The sequence below is a fragment of the Trachemys scripta genome, chromosome 6, assembly GCF_013100865.1.
Source record: "Trachemys scripta elegans isolate TJP31775 chromosome 6, CAS_Tse_1.0, whole genome shotgun sequence".
Lineage (NCBI taxonomy): Eukaryota > Metazoa > Chordata > Testudines > Emydidae > Trachemys > Trachemys scripta.
This window is the reverse complement of record NC_048303.1, coordinates 90,691,551-90,710,635: the sequence shown is the minus strand read 5'-3', so window position 1 is coordinate 90,710,635 and position 19,085 is coordinate 90,691,551. Positions and strand designations below refer to the sequence as shown.

Here is a 19,085-nt window from a genome sequence, read left to right as displayed (position 1 = left end):
AGCAGGTTCAGATAGGCTGCAGAGGGCTCTAACATCCAGCTGCCTTTCTTAAACCTCAGCCAGATGCCTCAACCTGTCTGATTGCTCCCTCATAATCCGCAGCATCTCTTCCTGTGTGGCACAATCTCGTTCCCTGCATGCTCTCCTGTCCTCTCTGTCCATGCCCTCTGAGAGTGCAATCCTCCATGCTCTGAGCTCCGTCTTGTCACTCTTGGAGGTGCGCATTAACTCATTAAACATGTCTGCCCGAGTCTTCTTTTTCCGCCTTCTAATCTGGGAAAGTCTCTGTCCCGTGTGGAGGATGCACCGACGGACAAGGTTTCAGCTGCAAAGAACGTAAAGCACAAGGGTAGCATTGACAGTGCATATTGTTTCTGGTGTCAGGTTAATTTTTTTTTTTAAAACACCCCTCAATACACTTCACTGCAAGCCACAATGTAATCACAACTGCTGGCTATTGCAAGAGTTGGTTTGCTGCTCCAGTTATGGTGGGTAAGGCCACGGGGCATGGGCGAGAGATCTTGTGCTGCTGCTTTTCTGAAAACATCCTTGGGATCACAGGTTGGAACTTGAGAAAAGTCCCCTTTCCTGTAGCAACCTGGATGGTGCTTGAGGACAGGCACCAGGGTAAAGCCCCCCAAATAGTTTGTTTTTTACAAAAGCGACACTGGGTTATGGGGGAAAGGAGACAAACAGGAAGCCGCCACCCCACCCCCTTTTTTTCCAATGCTGCTTGCAATACACAGTGATTCCTTCCAACCACAACACATCTGGAAAAGCGTGGTTGTGTGACCCAGATTTCACCAAACGGGGGAGGATTACTTGGTGAATTGTTTGCAGCTTAAGGGCTAGCACTGAAAATTTCCCCATTTTCCCTAGAAAAAAGAACAGGAGTACTTGTGGCACCTTAGAGTCTAACAAATTTATTTGAGCATAAGCTTTTGTGGGCTACAGCCCACTTCATCAGATGCATAGAATGGAACATATAGTAAGAAGATATGTGTATATATATATACACACACACACACACACACACACACACACACACACACACACACACACAGAGAGAAAATGAAAAGGTGGAAGTTGCCATACCAACTCTAAGAGGCTAATTAATTAAGATGAGCTATTATCAGCAGGAGAAAAAAAAACTTTTGTAGTGATAATCAAGATGGCCCATTCCAGACAGTTGACAAGAAGGTGCGAGAATACTTAACATGGGGAAATAGATTCAATCTGTGCAATGACCGAGCCACTCCCAGTCTCTATTCAAGACCAAGTTAATGGTATCTAGTTTGAAAATTAATTCTAGTTCAGCAGTTTCTCGTTGGAGTCTGTTTTTGAAGCTTTTCTGTTGCAAAATTGCCACCTTTAAGTCTGTTACTGAGTGGCCAGAGAGGTTGAAGTGTTCTCCTATTGGTTTTTGAATGTTATGATTCCTGATGTCAGATGTGTGTCCATTTATTCTTTTGCGTAGAGACTGTCCGGTTTGGCCAATGTACATGGCAGAAGGGCATTGCTAGCACATGATGGCATAGGTCACATTGGTAGATGTGCAGGTGAACGAGCCCTTGATGGCGTGGCTGATGTGGTTAGGTCCTATGATGGTGTCACTTCAATAGATATATGGACAGAGTTGGCATCGGGCTTTGTTACAAGGATAGGTTCCTGGGTTAGTGTTTTGGTTGTGTGTTATGTGGTTGCTGATGAATATTTGCTTCAAGTTGGGGGGCTGTCTATAAGCAAGGACTGGTCTGTTTCCCAAGATCTGTGAGAGTGAGGGATTGTCTTTCAGGATAGGTTGTAGATCTTTGATGATGCACTGGAGAGGTTTTAGTTGAGGGCTGAAGGTGATGGCTAGTGGTGTTCTGTTATTTTCTTTGTTGGGCCTGTCCTGTAGTAGATGACTTCTGGGTACTTTTCTGGCTTTGTCAATTTGTTTTTTCACTTCAGCAAGTGGGTACCGTAGTTTTAAGAATGCTTGATAGAGATCTTGTAGGTTTTTGTCTCTGTCTGAGGGATTGGAGCAAATCTACCTACATGCCTCCAGCTTCCATCCAGGACACACCACACGATCCATTGTCTACAACCAAGCTGTAAGATACAACTGCATTTGCTCCAATCCCTCAGACAGAGACAAACATCAACTCACCAAAGGTGCCTTCCCCAGCATCACGCTCTGCCGCCAACTGATCCTGTGAAGGGATGGGGTCCAGGGTTAAAAACAATTCTTGGCTGTCAGGGAGAATGGATCCTCCTCTTCCTCGTCAACAATGTCCTCCTTGTTGCTCAGGGTCACCTGGGGCTCCTGGGAGGTATTCACGGAACATTTTGGGGTAGTGGTGGAGTCGCCGCCTAGAATCGTATGCTGCTCCTCATAAAAGCAGCATGTCTGTGGGGCAGAACTAGAGAGACTGTTTGCTTCCCTTGTCTTCTGGTATGCTTGCCAAAGCTTCTTTATTTTCACATGGCACTGCTGTGTGTCCCTGGTGTAGCCCTTCTCCCCCATGCCCTGCGCAATCTTGGCATAGATGGAGCTCTGCCTGCACAGACTCTTCTCTCCAGACAGCAATAAGATCCACCACCTCCTATATACTCCATGCTGGAGTGTGTTTGCGGCCTTGAGTCTCCATGATCAGCTGTGCTGGCGAGCTCTCCATGCTGATCAAACAGGAAATTAAAATTCAAAAGTTCCCAGGGCTTTAACAGGGGAGCGGCTGTTTCCTGTGTACCTGGCTGACATGTACTGGAGTTGAAAGTGCTCTCCAGAGCGGTCATAGCGGAGCACTGTGGGACACCTCCTGGAGCGAATTCATTCAAATTGTACAACACAATGTCTACACTATCCCCATGTCGACCTGTGGATGTCGAATCAAGTGCTACACCTCTCGCGGAGGTGGAGTACAGAAGTTGACTTTACAGGCCACTTAGGTCGGCGGAAGGGACTCGGTAGTTTAGACACATACATTATTGGATCGACTTAATGCAGCTTATGTCAACCCAAGTCTGGAGTGTAGACCAGGCTTTGGTCGGAACTTGCAGACCAGACCATTCAGAGGAGGCGGAGGAAAGAGAAAATACAGGAATAAAAGGCCCTGAAAACAATACTGTTTACTCAGGGGAAAGGATGGTTAAGTCCCCTCTCTGCCAAGTCACTGTGTTTTTTTCTCCTCCCCTAATCCTGCTGCTCTCCCTGGCATCGTGTGGAGGGTAAGCTCCTTTTTTCATCTGCCCAAGAGGGAGTAAGTCATTCAGAATTCAGAGAAGAGAAATGGCATTTGACTCTTTCTCTTCCACCAAGACTTGCTTGAGAAGCCAGTGATATTAACAAAGCAGAGCTCCAACAATCTAAAATATTAATGGAACTTTTTTGTTTGTTCAGGTATGTGCTGAAGCATTACTAGCACCATATAAAGAATTGTTTGGTTGATACTAGTCATTAACTCTAGAAAATATGTAATAGGAATAAATCTCACAACAGTAAAGGGTTGGATTAGATGACCTAATAGGTATTTTCCATCTCTAACTTCTGTGATTCTATTAATAATCCTTTTAGTTACTAGTACAAACATTGATGTCCAGTTTTTCAAATTTCTGGGAAACGTTTATTCACCTAGTATTTTCAGTATGCATAACCTATGTCACAGAACACCACCAATAGGTAATGTTAAGAAAAAAGGTTTAAAATGGGCTTTTCCAATAGCATGGGAACTTCAGGCAAATGGAGGAGCGAGTAGCACATTAGCCATTTGGTTTCTCTTTCCAGAATTTGCTTAGTTAAGACAATTGTAGAGTTCTGGTGTGAAACCCTGGCCCCAGTAAAGTCAATGGGAGTTTTGACCAGGATTTCACCCCAGGTGTCCACAAAAATTATTTATGTCCCATTTGTGTGAGCTGCTGAATGCTTTTTGGTGGGTGCTGGTTGCCTTCAATTCTATTACCATGAGGAGGAGGAAGATAGATTAAAGGGATCCTTGCACAACTGGACCTGTGTTTTGGAAGAATGTCAGATACAGAACAGGGGTAGCTCAAGGTGTGTAACATTATTGTCATTTAAACTTTCCAGGTTCCAAAAAAACCCCAAAGTATTGTCACATATATTTGCAGAAAGTGAATAAACGGGGCCATGCGCAGCATCCAAGGTAACGTATAGGTTTAATTCCAAGGAATGTTTGCAAGTTCCATTTTGCAGTATTCAACCAACTCTACTGACCGCCAACACAACAAGGCTAGTACGACTGCTTAAATACTCTCCCCGCACACTGTATCTTGTGTAGCAGCAACAGCACTGAGGAATGACTTTCATTTAACACAGGAGGCTCTGAAAACTCATTTACTCATTAAATCATGGTCTTTGGAAGAAACGGTATTTATGCTTTCCATAACTCTCTCTTAGAAGCTGATACAAACTGCTCCCCCAACTACAGAGCCTCCTGGTAATGTAATACTACCAGCATTTCTGGTACTTGGAATTCTCTCTCTCACTTACAGACACATATCTCCCTGTATTTACCTCCTATGCTATTTTCCAGCTATTTTCCTCCTCATTTTGTATTTCCTGGTGACAGCTGCTTGACCACACAGGCTCTCACAAATGGGGGAATAACAGCTGATACATCTCTAGAAGGCTAGCATTCCTGCAGCACAGCTGAGAATACTCTAAACAGGGACGCTATAAAGACACACCAGGGTCTACTCCTTAAAACAACAGGGTTACATGCCAAGGAGAAATCATTTAATAAGGTAACAACAACCTTTAGATACTGACTTTCAACATCAAACTAGAGATGATCCCTCAAACTGTACAATTACCATACAATATCTAAACACTTCAGACTTTATGTGGTATGCATCTAGGCTTTGGGCTCATTATTTATAGAGTGTCCAATTGTGAAATGTTGATTCCAATCCTGTCCCTGAAAAGTTCAGGGTGGTTCTAGAACCAACAAGGCTTTCACTCAGCAAGCTCACAGAAAATAATAGAAGAGCCATTCAGTTTTGATACATCCCCTTTATTTTCTAGAACCTCGCCCCTTTTGCATCTGGTATGCCATAAATGAAAATATTTAATAACAAATAATTGTTACTAAGTGAAATGTGAACAAGCATGAATTTGAAAATGTTGAAGACTGCAGTGCCTCTCAAATTCTAAAGGAGACTGGACTTTTGTTTTTTGATGAATCTGAACTTTAATTAGGAGAAATATTAGTGCGGAGGGGAACAAACTGATGAAATAAACATACAATATAAGTACTGTGTGGCATGATGTTATTCTCCTACCTTACATGAGTGCACTGGCAGATATGTTGTTGTAAATCCAATTGTCTATTATTATTATTGATTATATATTATTTCCCTGATCCTATACAAGACAAAATGAAAACATTCCCATAGAATGTAGAATTTATAGTCTAAAAGAAGAAAAGGACAAAAACGATAAACTGGGAGACCCATAAGATGAAATAACTTTCAGTTATAATAAGAAAGGATTTATTATTGTCATCAATGAGAACAGTATCATCTTGTGAGAAATCAGATGGGTTGATAACTTCCCGGAGGAATAATGGATGTAGTTTTCACACTGAACGTCTGTGGACATTTATTTTAGGAATCCTAAATATGCTAGTGGATGTATATGAGCTGCATGGAAACTCTTCCACAAGAACAAGTTTCATGGCTAAAAAGCTAATAAAATATGAAAAAAAAATCAACTTTGTAGACAGTATAACGTAGAATCACAGAATATCAGGGTTGGAAGGGACCTCAGGAGGTCATCTAGTCCAACCCCCTGCTCAAAGCAGGACCAATCCCCAACTAAATCATCCCAGCCAGGGCTTACCTTAAAAACCTCTAAGGAAGGAGATTCCACCACCTCCCTAGGTAACCCATTCCAGTGCTTCACTAACCTCCTAGTGAAAAAGTTTTTCCTAATATCCAACCTAACTCCCCCCCCCTTGCAACTTGAGACCATTGCTCCTTGTTCTGTCATCTGCTATCACTGAGAACAGTCTAGATCCATCTTCGTTGGAACCCCCTTTCAGATAATTGAAAGCCCCTATCAAAGCTATCAAATTTATCTATGATGATTAGCAGATGGGAATCCTTCCTAATGAAGGAGATATTTAAAAGCACTGGGATCGACTTTCTAGCAGTATAAGGATAAGGACCAGTCAGCCTGTAATGCTCACAGAAGTAATGAAGGTGCAAGGGCAGCTTTGTGCTACACTGTGCTACAAAAGCTGGTTTAAAAAAAATAATCAGAAAACAATCCTGCATCTGTCACATCAGCTCCAAAAGCCAGTGGGGCCAACTGTTTGCTGGCATACAGTGTAACCAACTGAATCGTCAACGTGACTTTCTGCAGTGCCTCTGAGTTCCTTGAAGGTATCCCATCCAATGCAATGCATACACCAGCAGAGAATTTGATCCACTGGTTTTGGAGCTGATGTGACAGAGGTAGGCCTTGCTGTGTAAATGGAATTACAACTGACTTCACAGAAATGGTCGCTCTTGTATTACATTCCAGTCAAATTAATCATTAATTTGTTAGTGTTTGTAAAGCACTCTGAAGGTTAAAACTGCTACGTATGTGCTATTATTTGCTGTATTTCTTGTAATTCTTACAATTAAAGGATAACACAAGCAAGATTCAGGCGTGCAAACCTATGGGTATGTTTCAGTTTAACATTTTGAAGCACTATTTACAGGTACAATACGTATGGAGGTACACTAGCAAAGCAGGTGGCCCAGTAACAATAAAGTACATATATAGCCACATACACACGTCAGACCCATATAAAATGGCTGTGGTTTTACTTCCAAGTATTATGCACTAATGTGGTTTTATTTGCTCCTCAACTGACACTTAAATGTCCCAAATGCACAGCAGACTTCACTGAATATTTTGACAGGAAAAGTCTTATCTCAGAGGCAGCATTGAAATCTCATTCTGAGCAAAGAAGAATTTTGGCCTTATCTGTGGGCATGTGAATGAAAGAACTTTTTCCAACTTTTCCAATGTCTGCTTCCTGTCTACACACTCAAAAACAAAAAACTTGAACTACATGAATAACCTTTTCCATTCTGAAACAAAGACAAGGGTAGGAAAACATCCAGAGTCGGTTCACAGATCTCTAATTAAAAGGATGAGGAGTTTTCATCGACAGGTTACGGTACATTGGACCCTCTCATCAACGTGGATAATTTGGATTTTGTCAAATGGTGCCTTTGTATTTCTCAGCAATGATTTAATACCAGAGCACAACTGGTAATGAGGTCTTATTCCAAGACTTCATTATCTGGGCCAGGTTGTGCAGCACCCAGCACAATGGGGCCCCAATAAGGATGGGGCCTTTAATCACTACCAGAATAGAAATGTTTACTGCTATCAATTATTTCTACAAAACATACTACAGTTAATTTACCAGTACATTATAGTGAATTATTATAAGATACAAGTCTCAAAATAAGAAATTAATTTTTGTGATGCATTATCCATGCTTTAATTGTGTTTGTTCACTGACTAGCCATTTTGCAAAACTGAGTAATTAGCAACGAGTTAGCTAGTTGTCCATGTGAATTAGTGAGATTCTATTGTATAATTTTTTTTTTCCTTTTACATCTGTAGAATAAAACTTTGAACAAGCCTCTGAAAACAGAGCTGCAAAATTTGCAAGCAAACTCATTAACATGGACCAAAACAAAGCATTTGTGTGCACATGAACAGAATGGCATGTATGCAATTATTTCATTTGCATATGGTAGCATGGTATTATTTACTTTTTATTACAGAGGTGCCTAGAGGACCTCATGGAGATTGGGCTCCACTCTGGTAGGTACACACACTAAAGGACTGTCTCTGTCCGGAAGAAATTACATTCTAAATAAATTAACGGTGTTTCCTGTGGAAAAGATGTGCTTGCCAATTTTGGACACATTTTCAAAGTCCGACCTGTAATGTTTCTTTTCTTGTTTTACATCAGGCCCTTTTTAAAAAGAAATTGATTAGCAATTTTATTCTTATTTCAACGGTAGGACAGAACTTTTTGACAAAAAATAAGGGAGGAAAAAGGACTCTGAAAATTGCAAGTCAGTTTTTAAAATGGCAAAGTTGACCAGTTTATCACTCCTGTGATTTTCCAGTGGGCTTGGATATGACAACAACAGGCATGTGTCCTGTTTCACCAGCAATACACAAAAAGAGAGTGGTTCAATGGCAGGTGGATTACTTGTATCATCTGGATTCAGTAATGAATGGAAACTATAAAGAATCTGAGCAGAATGTCATGACAATGGTTTCAACAGACTGTAGAGTAGGATTTGCAAGGGCCTGGTCAGGTCAAGATGATTCACAAACCACAATAATTAGGACAATCTGGACTCTGGTTTAACATGTACCTGGACTATATTTGCAATACCCCCTTGAGGACATTTTCTGTAAGATTCTATGCAAAATCCTTGGAGGTTGATTATCTTCCACAGAAGGATTGTGGGGTCTGACTACACCCTATTAAAAAAACCCTAACATGCTGTATCTGGAGACTGAAAGCACAAGGCTGGCACAAGTTGCAAAAGTTAATATATTCTTTAAAAGATCTGATGAAAATGTTCCTTCATTTTAGTTTGTCAAAATCCACGAAACCAATGCTGAACACTTTGGGAAAAAGAATCCCCTGAAAGGTCTAGCTGTAAATGAAGAGTTTAGCGCCAATCACATGTGACTGTGAGAAAGGTCCAGAACCGAGAAACCAATCAGCAGAGAAGAACATTGGTTATAGGGTCAGTACCAGTGGCTAGATTGTTTCACAAGCTAGTCAAGTCAAGAAGAGTTGCTGAACAGGATACATGCAGTAGAAGATTATCAGCATTTTGTATGACACATACAAATATATGCTATGGTGTGGGATGATCTGATTATATATATTAAGAGACAGTATATTTTTAGGCATAAAAAATGGTTAACATTTGAAGAAAAAAAGGGAAAATAACAAGGAAGAGGAAAACCCAGAATAAGAGCTCTTGCTAAAAATTAATCTCAATGTGGATTTATTTTAATATAGGAAAGAGAAAATCATGAAAAAAAGAATATATTTAAATATGAGTCACACTTTATATTCACAGTGTCTCTTTATACACATTTCCACCAGGAAAAAAATATATTATAGTATTGACCATGTCATGAATTTTGTAGAGCAAAAGATTTAGTTTGGACTGTGGTTTAAGGCAGCAGATGTTTTCAGTTTGAATTGGAATGAGTGAAAACAGCAAAAGGAAGGATTTTCATTTCTTCTTGATACCATGCTTTGTTCTTAGGCAACCTGCTATTACCTGAGCTCTACTGTGTTGGTAAAATTCTCCCTTGCTTACATCCTACGCGACCTCACTGATTTCAGTGGTGTGCACTGAGAGTAAGCTAACTGTATTCTCCACTTTCAGGTATTCTTAAATGGGGAAAAGTACTGCTATGTACCAACAAATATGTTACACTAACCACAGAAAATCATGATTCTACAAATAAAAAGTGTTTTTTTTTTGTCCTTGTGTTAATAACTATAAAAGTAGTGTGTATCGTTGTAAAACATTACGGTTCCCCTCTCCCCCATACACACCTCCCCATTATCTTGGAAAAGATTACTTTTGTTGCTTTCATACCTGTCTTTTGGTCACAGTGCCATCTACAGGATCCACATATTCAAAGCTGTCTGTTTTTTCCACACGGTAGACATTGTTTCCAACAGCAAACTGCTGATTACTGAATGATTTGCCAATGATCAAAGCCTCCAGGTCTCTCATTATGAAATACGCTGTTCTGGGTTCCAATGCTTCATAATCAAATCTTGCATGTAGGAATAAAAAGAAAAGTAGTCTGAAGAAATATGTAAGCTCTACCCAGCAGAAAGATTCTGTTTTCACAGGGCATGAGATGCTCACAATTAGTAATTTACTGCAGACATGGAAAACCAGGCATGCAACTGAAGGGCCTAGTGCAAATGAAAACAGCTCTTCCATTTACTTACACACTTTTGTGCTCCTAAGTCCTCCATTCCATGAAATGTGCAAATCTGTCAATTAAGTTTAAGAGAAAACTGTGTGCCCTACGTGGTTAATACATTTACATGCTTAAAAGACAGATCCACCCTCAACCCCTCTCCCCCTTGAAACATCTGTGCTCTCTTGTTGGGCCATTAACACAAAGTCTGCAGACAGTGTAGAGTCAAAAAGTCATCTCCTGCTGGGAGTCTGGCGTTAGCAGCAAAGGAATTAACAATAAGAGAACAAGGTTATCAGCTCTGGCCTTCTCCCCAGACTTGGCTGCCCTTAGAGTTTCTATCTCAGGGCTGTTCAGACCACACACTGAATATTTTCCCTTCAGAAAGCCACTCCCGCCTCTTTTATTTTCAGCTGGAATAACCAACCACCTGCCTCAGTGCATTAGCAGAACCCACTTAGAAAATACATGATATACTTTTACATTTTGAGATATTATTAGCAACAACAACTACTTGCTTTCAAACAACCCCGTTTACACAGAGAGATCCGTTACACGCCATATAAATACCACACCATTGATACATAGCCAACTCTGGGCTGCAGGGCAGCAACCAATAGGCACACTGCATGGTCAATAGTCAAGGGGTAGAGAAAGAACTTTGCTAAGGAACAAAACGTTTTATGGATTCCTTAATCTCCATAGGGTAAAAATTCACCCTGGACAGAGGGCCAGCACAAGGTCTACGCACCACGAGTCGCACTTAAGCCCTATTTTGAGATCTTATGTAGGACCATGAATTTCACCCCTTATAGAGAGCGGACAGGACGTTGGTCCTGTCAAAAAGGCCCACATACAATAGAGTGCCTGGCACTCAATTTATGTATCTTTGAAAGATGAAGAGCTGAGTAAACCTCGCTGGTTTTTTAACTTATGCTTCAAGCCAGTCTGGTTCAAGTTAAAGCTGAGACTTAGACCACTAACATCCCTAGGAACGCTGTTCAATCTATGGCAGATTTTCATTCTGTGCACACATCTGAAGTGCTGCTAAACGCATTTCACTATTAATAGCAACAAAGCTAATCAAGCCAAACTTGCCCCAGAATTGTCCTAGGAACATGCTAACCTACTGTGTTTTGTAACAATGATCTGCACCTGCAATAGTAGTGGCGGCCAAATTTTGTCCAGTGGTCTCTGACAATCTCTTCCACACTCTGCTTTCGAGCTGCTATGATTGAAAGCCAGACTAGCACAGCCCAGAGCCCATCCTTCTCTCGGAGGTGGTCAGACCCTAAAAAGAAATAAGTAATGCACATTTATTAGCAGATACACCAATGAAAATGCCAACAATAGTTCCAGATGAGAAGCATAGAGCAGTTCATGTCAGTTTGTTTTTTTAGATACAGTAAAACAATAACACAGACATTTTCCAGACTGACAGCCAAAATAATTGTTTAAAAGACAGACAGGTCAAAATCCACATTACTAAAATTCAACAAAAGATGGGAAATTACTTGGCTCCCAAGAGTGTAAATGCTATTACATTCTTAACCATTGTGATTCCTGCTCATCATTGTCCAGGATGATATATATCAGGGGTCAGCAACCTTTCAGAAGCGTTGTGCAGAGTCTTCATTTATTTACTCTAATTTAAGGTTTTGCGTGCCAGTAATACATTTTAACATTTTTAAAAGGTCTCTTTCTACAAGTCTATATTATATAACTGAACTGTTATTGTATGTAAAGTAAACAAGGTTTTTAAAATGTTTAAGAAGCTTCATTTAAAATTAAATTAAAATACAGTTCTTATCAGTTTAGTGCACTGGTTCTTAACCTAGGGTGCACACACCCTCTGGGGTGTGAGATGCCCTTTCTGGGGGTGCGAGACATGCAAGATTTTTTTAGAAGGTAAATCATCGAAAATACAAATTAAGCACAGGCACATAAGTACAACTACTTTGTTTAATCAAAACTATGTAATAACATTATACATGTTTTAACGATTACTGTAATATACAAACAAAGTTTTTAAGCTAATTGTAGTGTAATTTTTTATAAGGTCTGCAGAGTGCTGGGACCAAGCCCCGGGCTGGCTGCCGGTACCCCAGGCCGGCAGGAGAGCTGAGCAGGGCTGGAAGCCCGGACCCCACGCGGCTGGAACCCCAGACCAGCAGCGAGGTGAGCGGGGCCAGTGGCTGGTATCCCAGGCCGGCAGCAGGCTGAGCAGGGCCAATGGCCGGGATCCCGGCTGGAACTCCAGACCAGCAGCGGGCTGAGCGGCTCAGCCCGCTGCCAGTCTGGGGTTCCGTCTGCCGGCTCCTGCCAGCTGGAGTCCCGGCTGCCAGCCCCGCTCAGCTGCTGCAGCCGGGGTTCCATACACTCAGGCCAGCAGCGGGCTGAGCGGGGCCGGCAGCCGAGACCTCGGCTGGCAAGGGGCCGGCGGCCAGAACTCCAGACTGGAAGCGGGCTGAGCGGGGCCGGCGGACAGAACCCCAGACCGGCTCAGCCTGCTCCTGGTGTGGGGTTCCATCTGCCGGCTCCTGACAGCCGGAGTCCTGGCTGCCGGCCCTGCTCAGCCTGCTGCTGGCCGGGGGTTCTGTTCACGCAGGCCAGCAGTAGGCTGAGCAAGGCCGGTGGCCGGGACTCCGGCTCGCAGCAGCGTGCCAGTAAAAATCGGCACACATGACGCAGGTTGCCAACCCCTAATATACATAATCGGGACTGTTTCCCAGAACTGGGCCAGATCAGACGAGCCAACTCCTAGTAATTAAGCAGAATACTCCAAATTACAGAGTTCAGCTGCAACTGCATCTCCTTGTCTGCCCAGATGTTCATAATTGCCCTAATATCTGCCTTGGGCCAACCTGCAACATGCTTCTTCTGAGATACATACCCAAAGCAGATAGGTTATGCAGAAATTGCAAGAGCGTAGATACTGGTGAGAATGAGAATGCAATGAGGTCTAAGAAGCGTGCTGCTCAGTTTATACAGATGAGGGCTTCCAGAAAACTTGACTTTATGTTAATAGACTACAGAGACTTGAACAGAACGACAAAGCCAAGCAGTGCCCGGGGAAGGTGGTGCTAGGACTAACTGCAGCATAACAACTGTTATGTCATCACTTGCTGTCTACACTGGCACTGCACCAACTGAGACGTTTAATGGCACAGTGGCTAGGCTTGCTCAGAGCAGGCACCATCCACATGAAGCTCTGCCTCCTTTATGAATTCACTGCATAGTCTATCTGCCTACCCTGATTAGACGGCCATAAGGGCAGGTGATTGGACAATCTACCTCAGGAACATTCCGTGCCACTGAAAAACATTCAGCAAAAGCCTCTAGCCCAAAAGTCAAACAGAGAGGATAAAATTCTCTGCGTGAAAAAAAACAAACAGAACATAAATCCTGCAATATCAAGATCAGTTTGCAATTTTGTTGCTTTCTGCAATATCCTGTAAAATCCTGTCCTTCCATTTAATAAGATTTCTGTCTTTTTTCGACATTATGAAGGTATATAGTTGTCACAATATAAATTGATGCACTGCTGCTAAGGCCATGTCTATACATACAGTGCTGCAGAGGGGCAGCTGTACCGACACAGCTGTACTGCAGGAGCGTGTCTGGTGAAGATGCTCTCCCATCGGAATAATAAAAGCACCTCTCTGAGCGGCAGAAGCTATGCTGGTGGGAGAAGTTCTCCCGCCAACATAGCACTGTGCACATGAAAACAATTACAAGAGGTGGCCACTCACACCTCTCCTGTCCCATTCAATTCAGTGAGGTGTGAATTTCAGATTCTAACTGCAGCCACTTAAATGCTAACATAGTTAAAGAGAAACATGGAAATTAAATACAGATGACTACATTCACGTAATGTCTATGTTGCATAAATGAAATCATGAAAAAAGCCAATAAAAGCAAAAGTTAATGTTTCTAGAAGATACAAAAAAAATCGGTCTCTTACAGATTATGGTCAAGTATGTGAAGCTCACTGACATAGGAGGCCAGAGAGTTAGATAACGGAACTGCGTTTAAAAGCTCTTTCAGGCAGGGAATGTGGGCACTTTTGTGTTTGCACCATGTCCAGCACAATGGTAATAATACTTCCTTTCTCCTCCCCCTTGACTGTGTTCTCTATGTAGTACGTGAACTTTTGGGGCTGGGAGTGTCTTTTACTAGTGCACTCCGCACAATGGGGGTCCAGTCTTGGTTGGGGCATCGAGATGCTGCTACTACAACACAATTGTGACCCTTGGTTAGAGTCCCTCGGTGCTCCCATAATATTGTGTAGGTGTATGCGGTCCTGCCTCAGCGCAGGAGGGCTGGATTTGATGACTTCTCAAAGTCCCTTGCAGCCTTCTCTTTCTATGATTGTATAATATAAATATTGAATAAGAAGAATAAATAGGGCAGGATAATTTTATGAGCACTTGTAGCCCTGTAATTTTACATAATAAAGTAAAGCAAATCTAATTTCTTAGGAAATAAGTAGGGCCCTACCAAATTCACGGTCCATTTTGGTCAATTTCACGGCCATAGGATCTTAAAAATCGTAAATTTCATGATTTCAGCTCTTTAAATCTGAAATTTCACAGTGTTGTAATTGTAGGGGTCCTGAGAAAAAAGGAATTGTGTGTGTGTGGGAGGAGGGTTGTAGAGTGGTAGCTGCAGGCTGGGAGCCCAGCTATGAAGACAGAGCTGCCGACAGCAGCAGCGCAGAAGTAAGTATGGCATGGTATGTTACTGACAACCTTACTTTTGTGCTGCTGCCTTCAGAGCTGGTCCCGCATTCAGCATCCACCACGCTCTGGCTGCCCAGCTCTGAAGGAAGCAACACATAAGTAAGAGTGGCATGTAGGGTGGCCAACTTTCTAATAGCATAAAACTGAACTCTCCTGCCCAGCCCCTACCCCGCCCCTTCTCCAAGGCCCTTCCCCTGCTCATTCCATCCCTGCTCCCTCTGTCGCTTGCTCTCCCCCACCTTCACTCACTTTCACCAGGCTGGGGCAGGGGGTTGGGGATACGGGCTCTGGGATGGAGCCGGGGATGTGGGGTTTGGGGTGTGGGAAAGGGCTCCAGGCTGGGCAGGGGGTTAGGGTGTGGGGGAGTATGGGCTCTGGGCTTGGGGTACAGGCTCTGGGTGGGGCCAAAAATGAGCAGCTCAGGGTGTGGGAAAGGGCTCTGGGCTGGGGCAGGGGGTTGGGGTGTGGGAGGAGTAAGGACTCCGGCTGGGGGTGCAGGCTCGGGGGTGGGGCCGGGGATGAAGGGTTTGGGGTGCAGGAGGGGGCTCCAGGCTTGGGCCAAGGGTTTCAGAGTGCAGGAAGGGGGTGCAAGCTCCAGCTAGGGGTATGGGCTCTGGGGTGGGGCCGGGACAAGGGGGTTGAGATGCAGGAGTGGGCTCAGGGCTGGGGTGGGGGTGTGTGGGCTCTGGGAGGGAGCTTGGTGCAGGAGGGGACTCCAGGCTGGGGCACGGATGCAGGAGGAGGCTCAGGACCGGGTGAGGGGGTTGGGGTGTGTGGGAGGATGCGGGGTCCCGACGGCGCTTACCACGGCTCCCAGGAAGCAACCACCAGGTCCCTACAGCCCCTAGGCACCTGGGCAGCTGGGGAGGCTCCACGCACTGCACTCATGCCCACAGGCTCTGCCCCTGCAGCTCCCATTGGTCTCGGTTCCCGGCCAATGGGAGCTGCAGAGCCAGCACTCAGGGCAGGGACAGCGCTCAGAGCCTCCTTGGCTGCCCATGTGCCTAGGGGCCGCAAGGATCTGGTGGCTGCTTCCGGGAGCTGTGCAGAGCTAGTCAGTCGGCAGGGAGCTTGCCTTAGCCCTGAGACCCCACAGCTCCTCCAACTGGACTTTTAATGGCCCGGTCGGCAGTGCCAACTGGAGCCACCAGGGTCCCTTTTCAACCAGGCAGCTGACAGCTACCGCTCTCCGGCTGCCCAGCTCTGAAGGCAGCGCAGAAGTAAGGGTGGCAATACCACAACCCCCCTAAAATAACCTTGTGAGCATCCCGAAACTCCCCTTTGGGTCAGGACCATAGGCACCGACTGTGTGAATGCTCTGGCGCTGGAGCACCCAGGGGGAAAATATGATGTATGCTGAGCACCCACTGGCAGCCCTGCCATCAGCTTGCCCCTGCCTCTCAGTGTCTGACACCTGCCGGCGGCCCCGCTGATCAGCACCTACGCCTCCCTCCCTGCGCCTCCCGTCCGCCGCGATCACCTGTTTCACAGCATGCAGGAGGCTTTGGGAAAGAGAGGGAGGAGCGAGGGCGCGGCGTGCTGGGGGTAAGAGGCAGAATGGGGCAGGAAGAGGTGGGGGCGGGGCAGGGTTGGGAAGAGGCAGGCCAGGGGCAGGACCTTGGAGGAAGGGGGGGAATGGGGGCGGGGTCTGAGGCAGAGCCAAGGGACAGCACTCCCTGGCACATTGGAAAGTCGGCACCTGTGGTCATGACCCCCAATCTGAGAAATGCTGGTCTCCCCCATGAGATCAGATTTCACTGCGGGAGACCAGATTTCACAGTCCGTGACGCATTTTTCATGGCCATGAATTTGGTAGGGCCTAGGAATAAGCTATTCACCAGAAGATCAGAAAGGAGCCTCACCTTCCACTCCACGTATGTTATTATGGGCTAGACAGGACTGCTGAGCCCTGGTACTGAAACATCAAGTATTAGGCTTTCAGATATTACAATTATGGGGGAGCTGTACAAACACTTATACGATATTAGCAACAAACAGAGGCAGGGTATACAACTAAATGCACCAATGATCTGATCTGATGTGACAAATCATACATTCCTTTGTTACATAACCTTCTACACAGCATGATTTGTTAGACACATATCATAAAATCATTCAGCAAAATGCTCTGTACATCATCTTATCTGTATGAAAACTGAACTAAATACCAAAGATGAGTTGCATTTTGATTTACCAAATACTTCATGTGCATTTTATTGAACCAAAATGGTCCAGTGAAACATGGGCAGAGGAATTTTTGGAATGGCCTCTGTATGTTCCAAGCCTTATGTTGGCATGGCCTGAGCTCATAAATTTCCATGAAGAGGGGTGAGCATATACATGTATCATTCTTCTGATCCACGTAGCAGCTTTGGCATGTTCTGTGACCTTTGCATGTCCTTCATGAGGACAAACAGCATGGTGCCACTACCAAAAAGGGAATGGAGGAAAGAAAAGTGGTGGCAAAAGCATGGACGGAAAAACTGAAAGCAATGCAGATTCTCCAGAATCCAAAGTTACCAGTAAAAATGCCAGCCTCTTCTGAGTACAACAATAATTCTGTGTACACAGCAGGAGTCACTTTCTTTTACAATAAAAACAAACCCTACTAGATCGTTGGCATCTCGCAAAGCCTGTTGGTCATTCTCTCTCATCTTTTAACACTGCTTTCCCTTCCTCAGCATTTCTGTCAGCCACAGGTTGACTTATTATTTCCATGCATGTTTGTTTTATTCATTGCCCTTATTTCTTTTAGCAGCTTTAAAACCATTACTTCTGCTAGTTGAATGTGTACTTAACTTACTATACCCTCTGGTTTTCTTGGCTTTCTACCTCTTAATTATTCCTATTGATCTAGTTGAAAAACGTGCAGTGTTTTGCATGAAGCCGGTTGCCATTTCCCACCTCAGTTCGACTAATGGTATCTTTACTTTTGTAACACCAATGTCCCTGGGTGGATTGTTGGCACCGATCAAAGCTGGGACCTCTAGATCTTAATACATGAGCCCCTACTGCCTGAGCTAATAGACCAACCCCTCTTATAGGTTGTAGCACAGTCCCCATCACTAGGTGCCCCATCCACCACTGAGGGGACAGAGCGCCATACTGAGCGCACATGGCTACACTTCGGTTCACACATTCTACATCATGCTAATCGGTTGTCCAGTAGCCATGGATCAGTGTATGGGTAAGGAGGAATATGAGATCTGCACTACTTTTATAACCTAATCAAATTAAAGATGCACAACAACAGCGTATACGCTCTATTTCAAGGCCTGTAACACCAGTACTGCTGCTTCCATCTTGTTGAGTTCAACGTACTATGCCTCTAGGTTTAATTCTGTATAATTCTTTCCTTGAAAAACCCTGAAACACTAGTGAAGTCTGGCCTGTGCTTCAATGAAGAGATTGGCTGAAAGGCAGGAAGGACAGCTTAATAGCAGAGATAACACATTTGTGTCTGTCTATTCTCTTATACTTACCTAACCTTTGATATGCTTAATTAAAGCAATAATAACTACTCAATTTAAATAGTACAAATACCATGCAGTTTTACACTGAAGTGTAATCCCACATACAGAATGAGCTTGCAAAGAGTGTCAATGGGTGCAAAAATTGTCCTGTTTTAATAGACCCGGTATTGTAAGCTGTCTGGGGCCTCAACACGGAGTAAGAGCTTGAAGCACTATTTTAATAATGATAATGATAATATGCATGAAAATAAATATCTTCTTGTTTTGTCCCAAATTATGCTAGTCAATGCTATCAGGGACATTATTTCTCCAAATGCAATTTTTAAAAACAAAATCAAACTGAAAAAAATGATTAGCATTAATGGGAAATTATTTTGTTTGCACTTCCCTTGTATCTTACAAACTCTTCCTCTTCCAGTGGTCGACAGCATGCTGATATTTTAAGATTTTTGGGGCCACATTCTTATCTCTGTTACACCATTTAAGCTAATGAAATTACTCTGGTTTTACACTAATGTAATTGAGATCTGCATACAGCTCTTTAGGTCTTTTTTATAGCAATAGAACATCTACTCCACCTCTCTTAGCTTTTCTTTCTATTAAGCTTGTGGCAGAAAGCCTCTGGTTGCTGACATATGGAAGTTTAGAGCTGAAGTATGAAAATGTGTGAAAATGAGATGCAGCAGTTGCCAAGGTGGATATAAGCAAGATAAATCAAGTACATAGATTTCCTAATTCTGATTAATAGTTTGCTGATGAAATTTAGATAAGAATTGCTGCTGCTGCCGCCGCCTTTCTCTGAACTGTGTCTTGGGTATTACTCATAACACTAACAAATTACTAACCTCATCTGACAAACTCCCCACACCACCACAAAAATGG

General features: G+C 43.7%; 1 protein-coding gene across 1 annotated transcript in view; it reads right to left on the bottom strand.

Moving 5' to 3' along the window:
• The window catches only part of PGM5 (phosphoglucomutase 5), a 123,272-nt gene that overhangs the window by 23,320 nt on the left and 80,867 nt on the right, over positions 1-19,085 (bottom strand). The window contains exons 8-9 of the mRNA XM_034773922.1: positions 11,144-11,279; positions 9,652-9,835 (exon numbers count right to left, since the gene is read on the bottom strand). Coding sequence (XP_034629813.1) covers positions 9,652-9,835; positions 11,144-11,279 — 320 coding nt within the window. The remainder of the gene's footprint in view (positions 1-9,651; positions 9,836-11,143; positions 11,280-19,085) is intronic.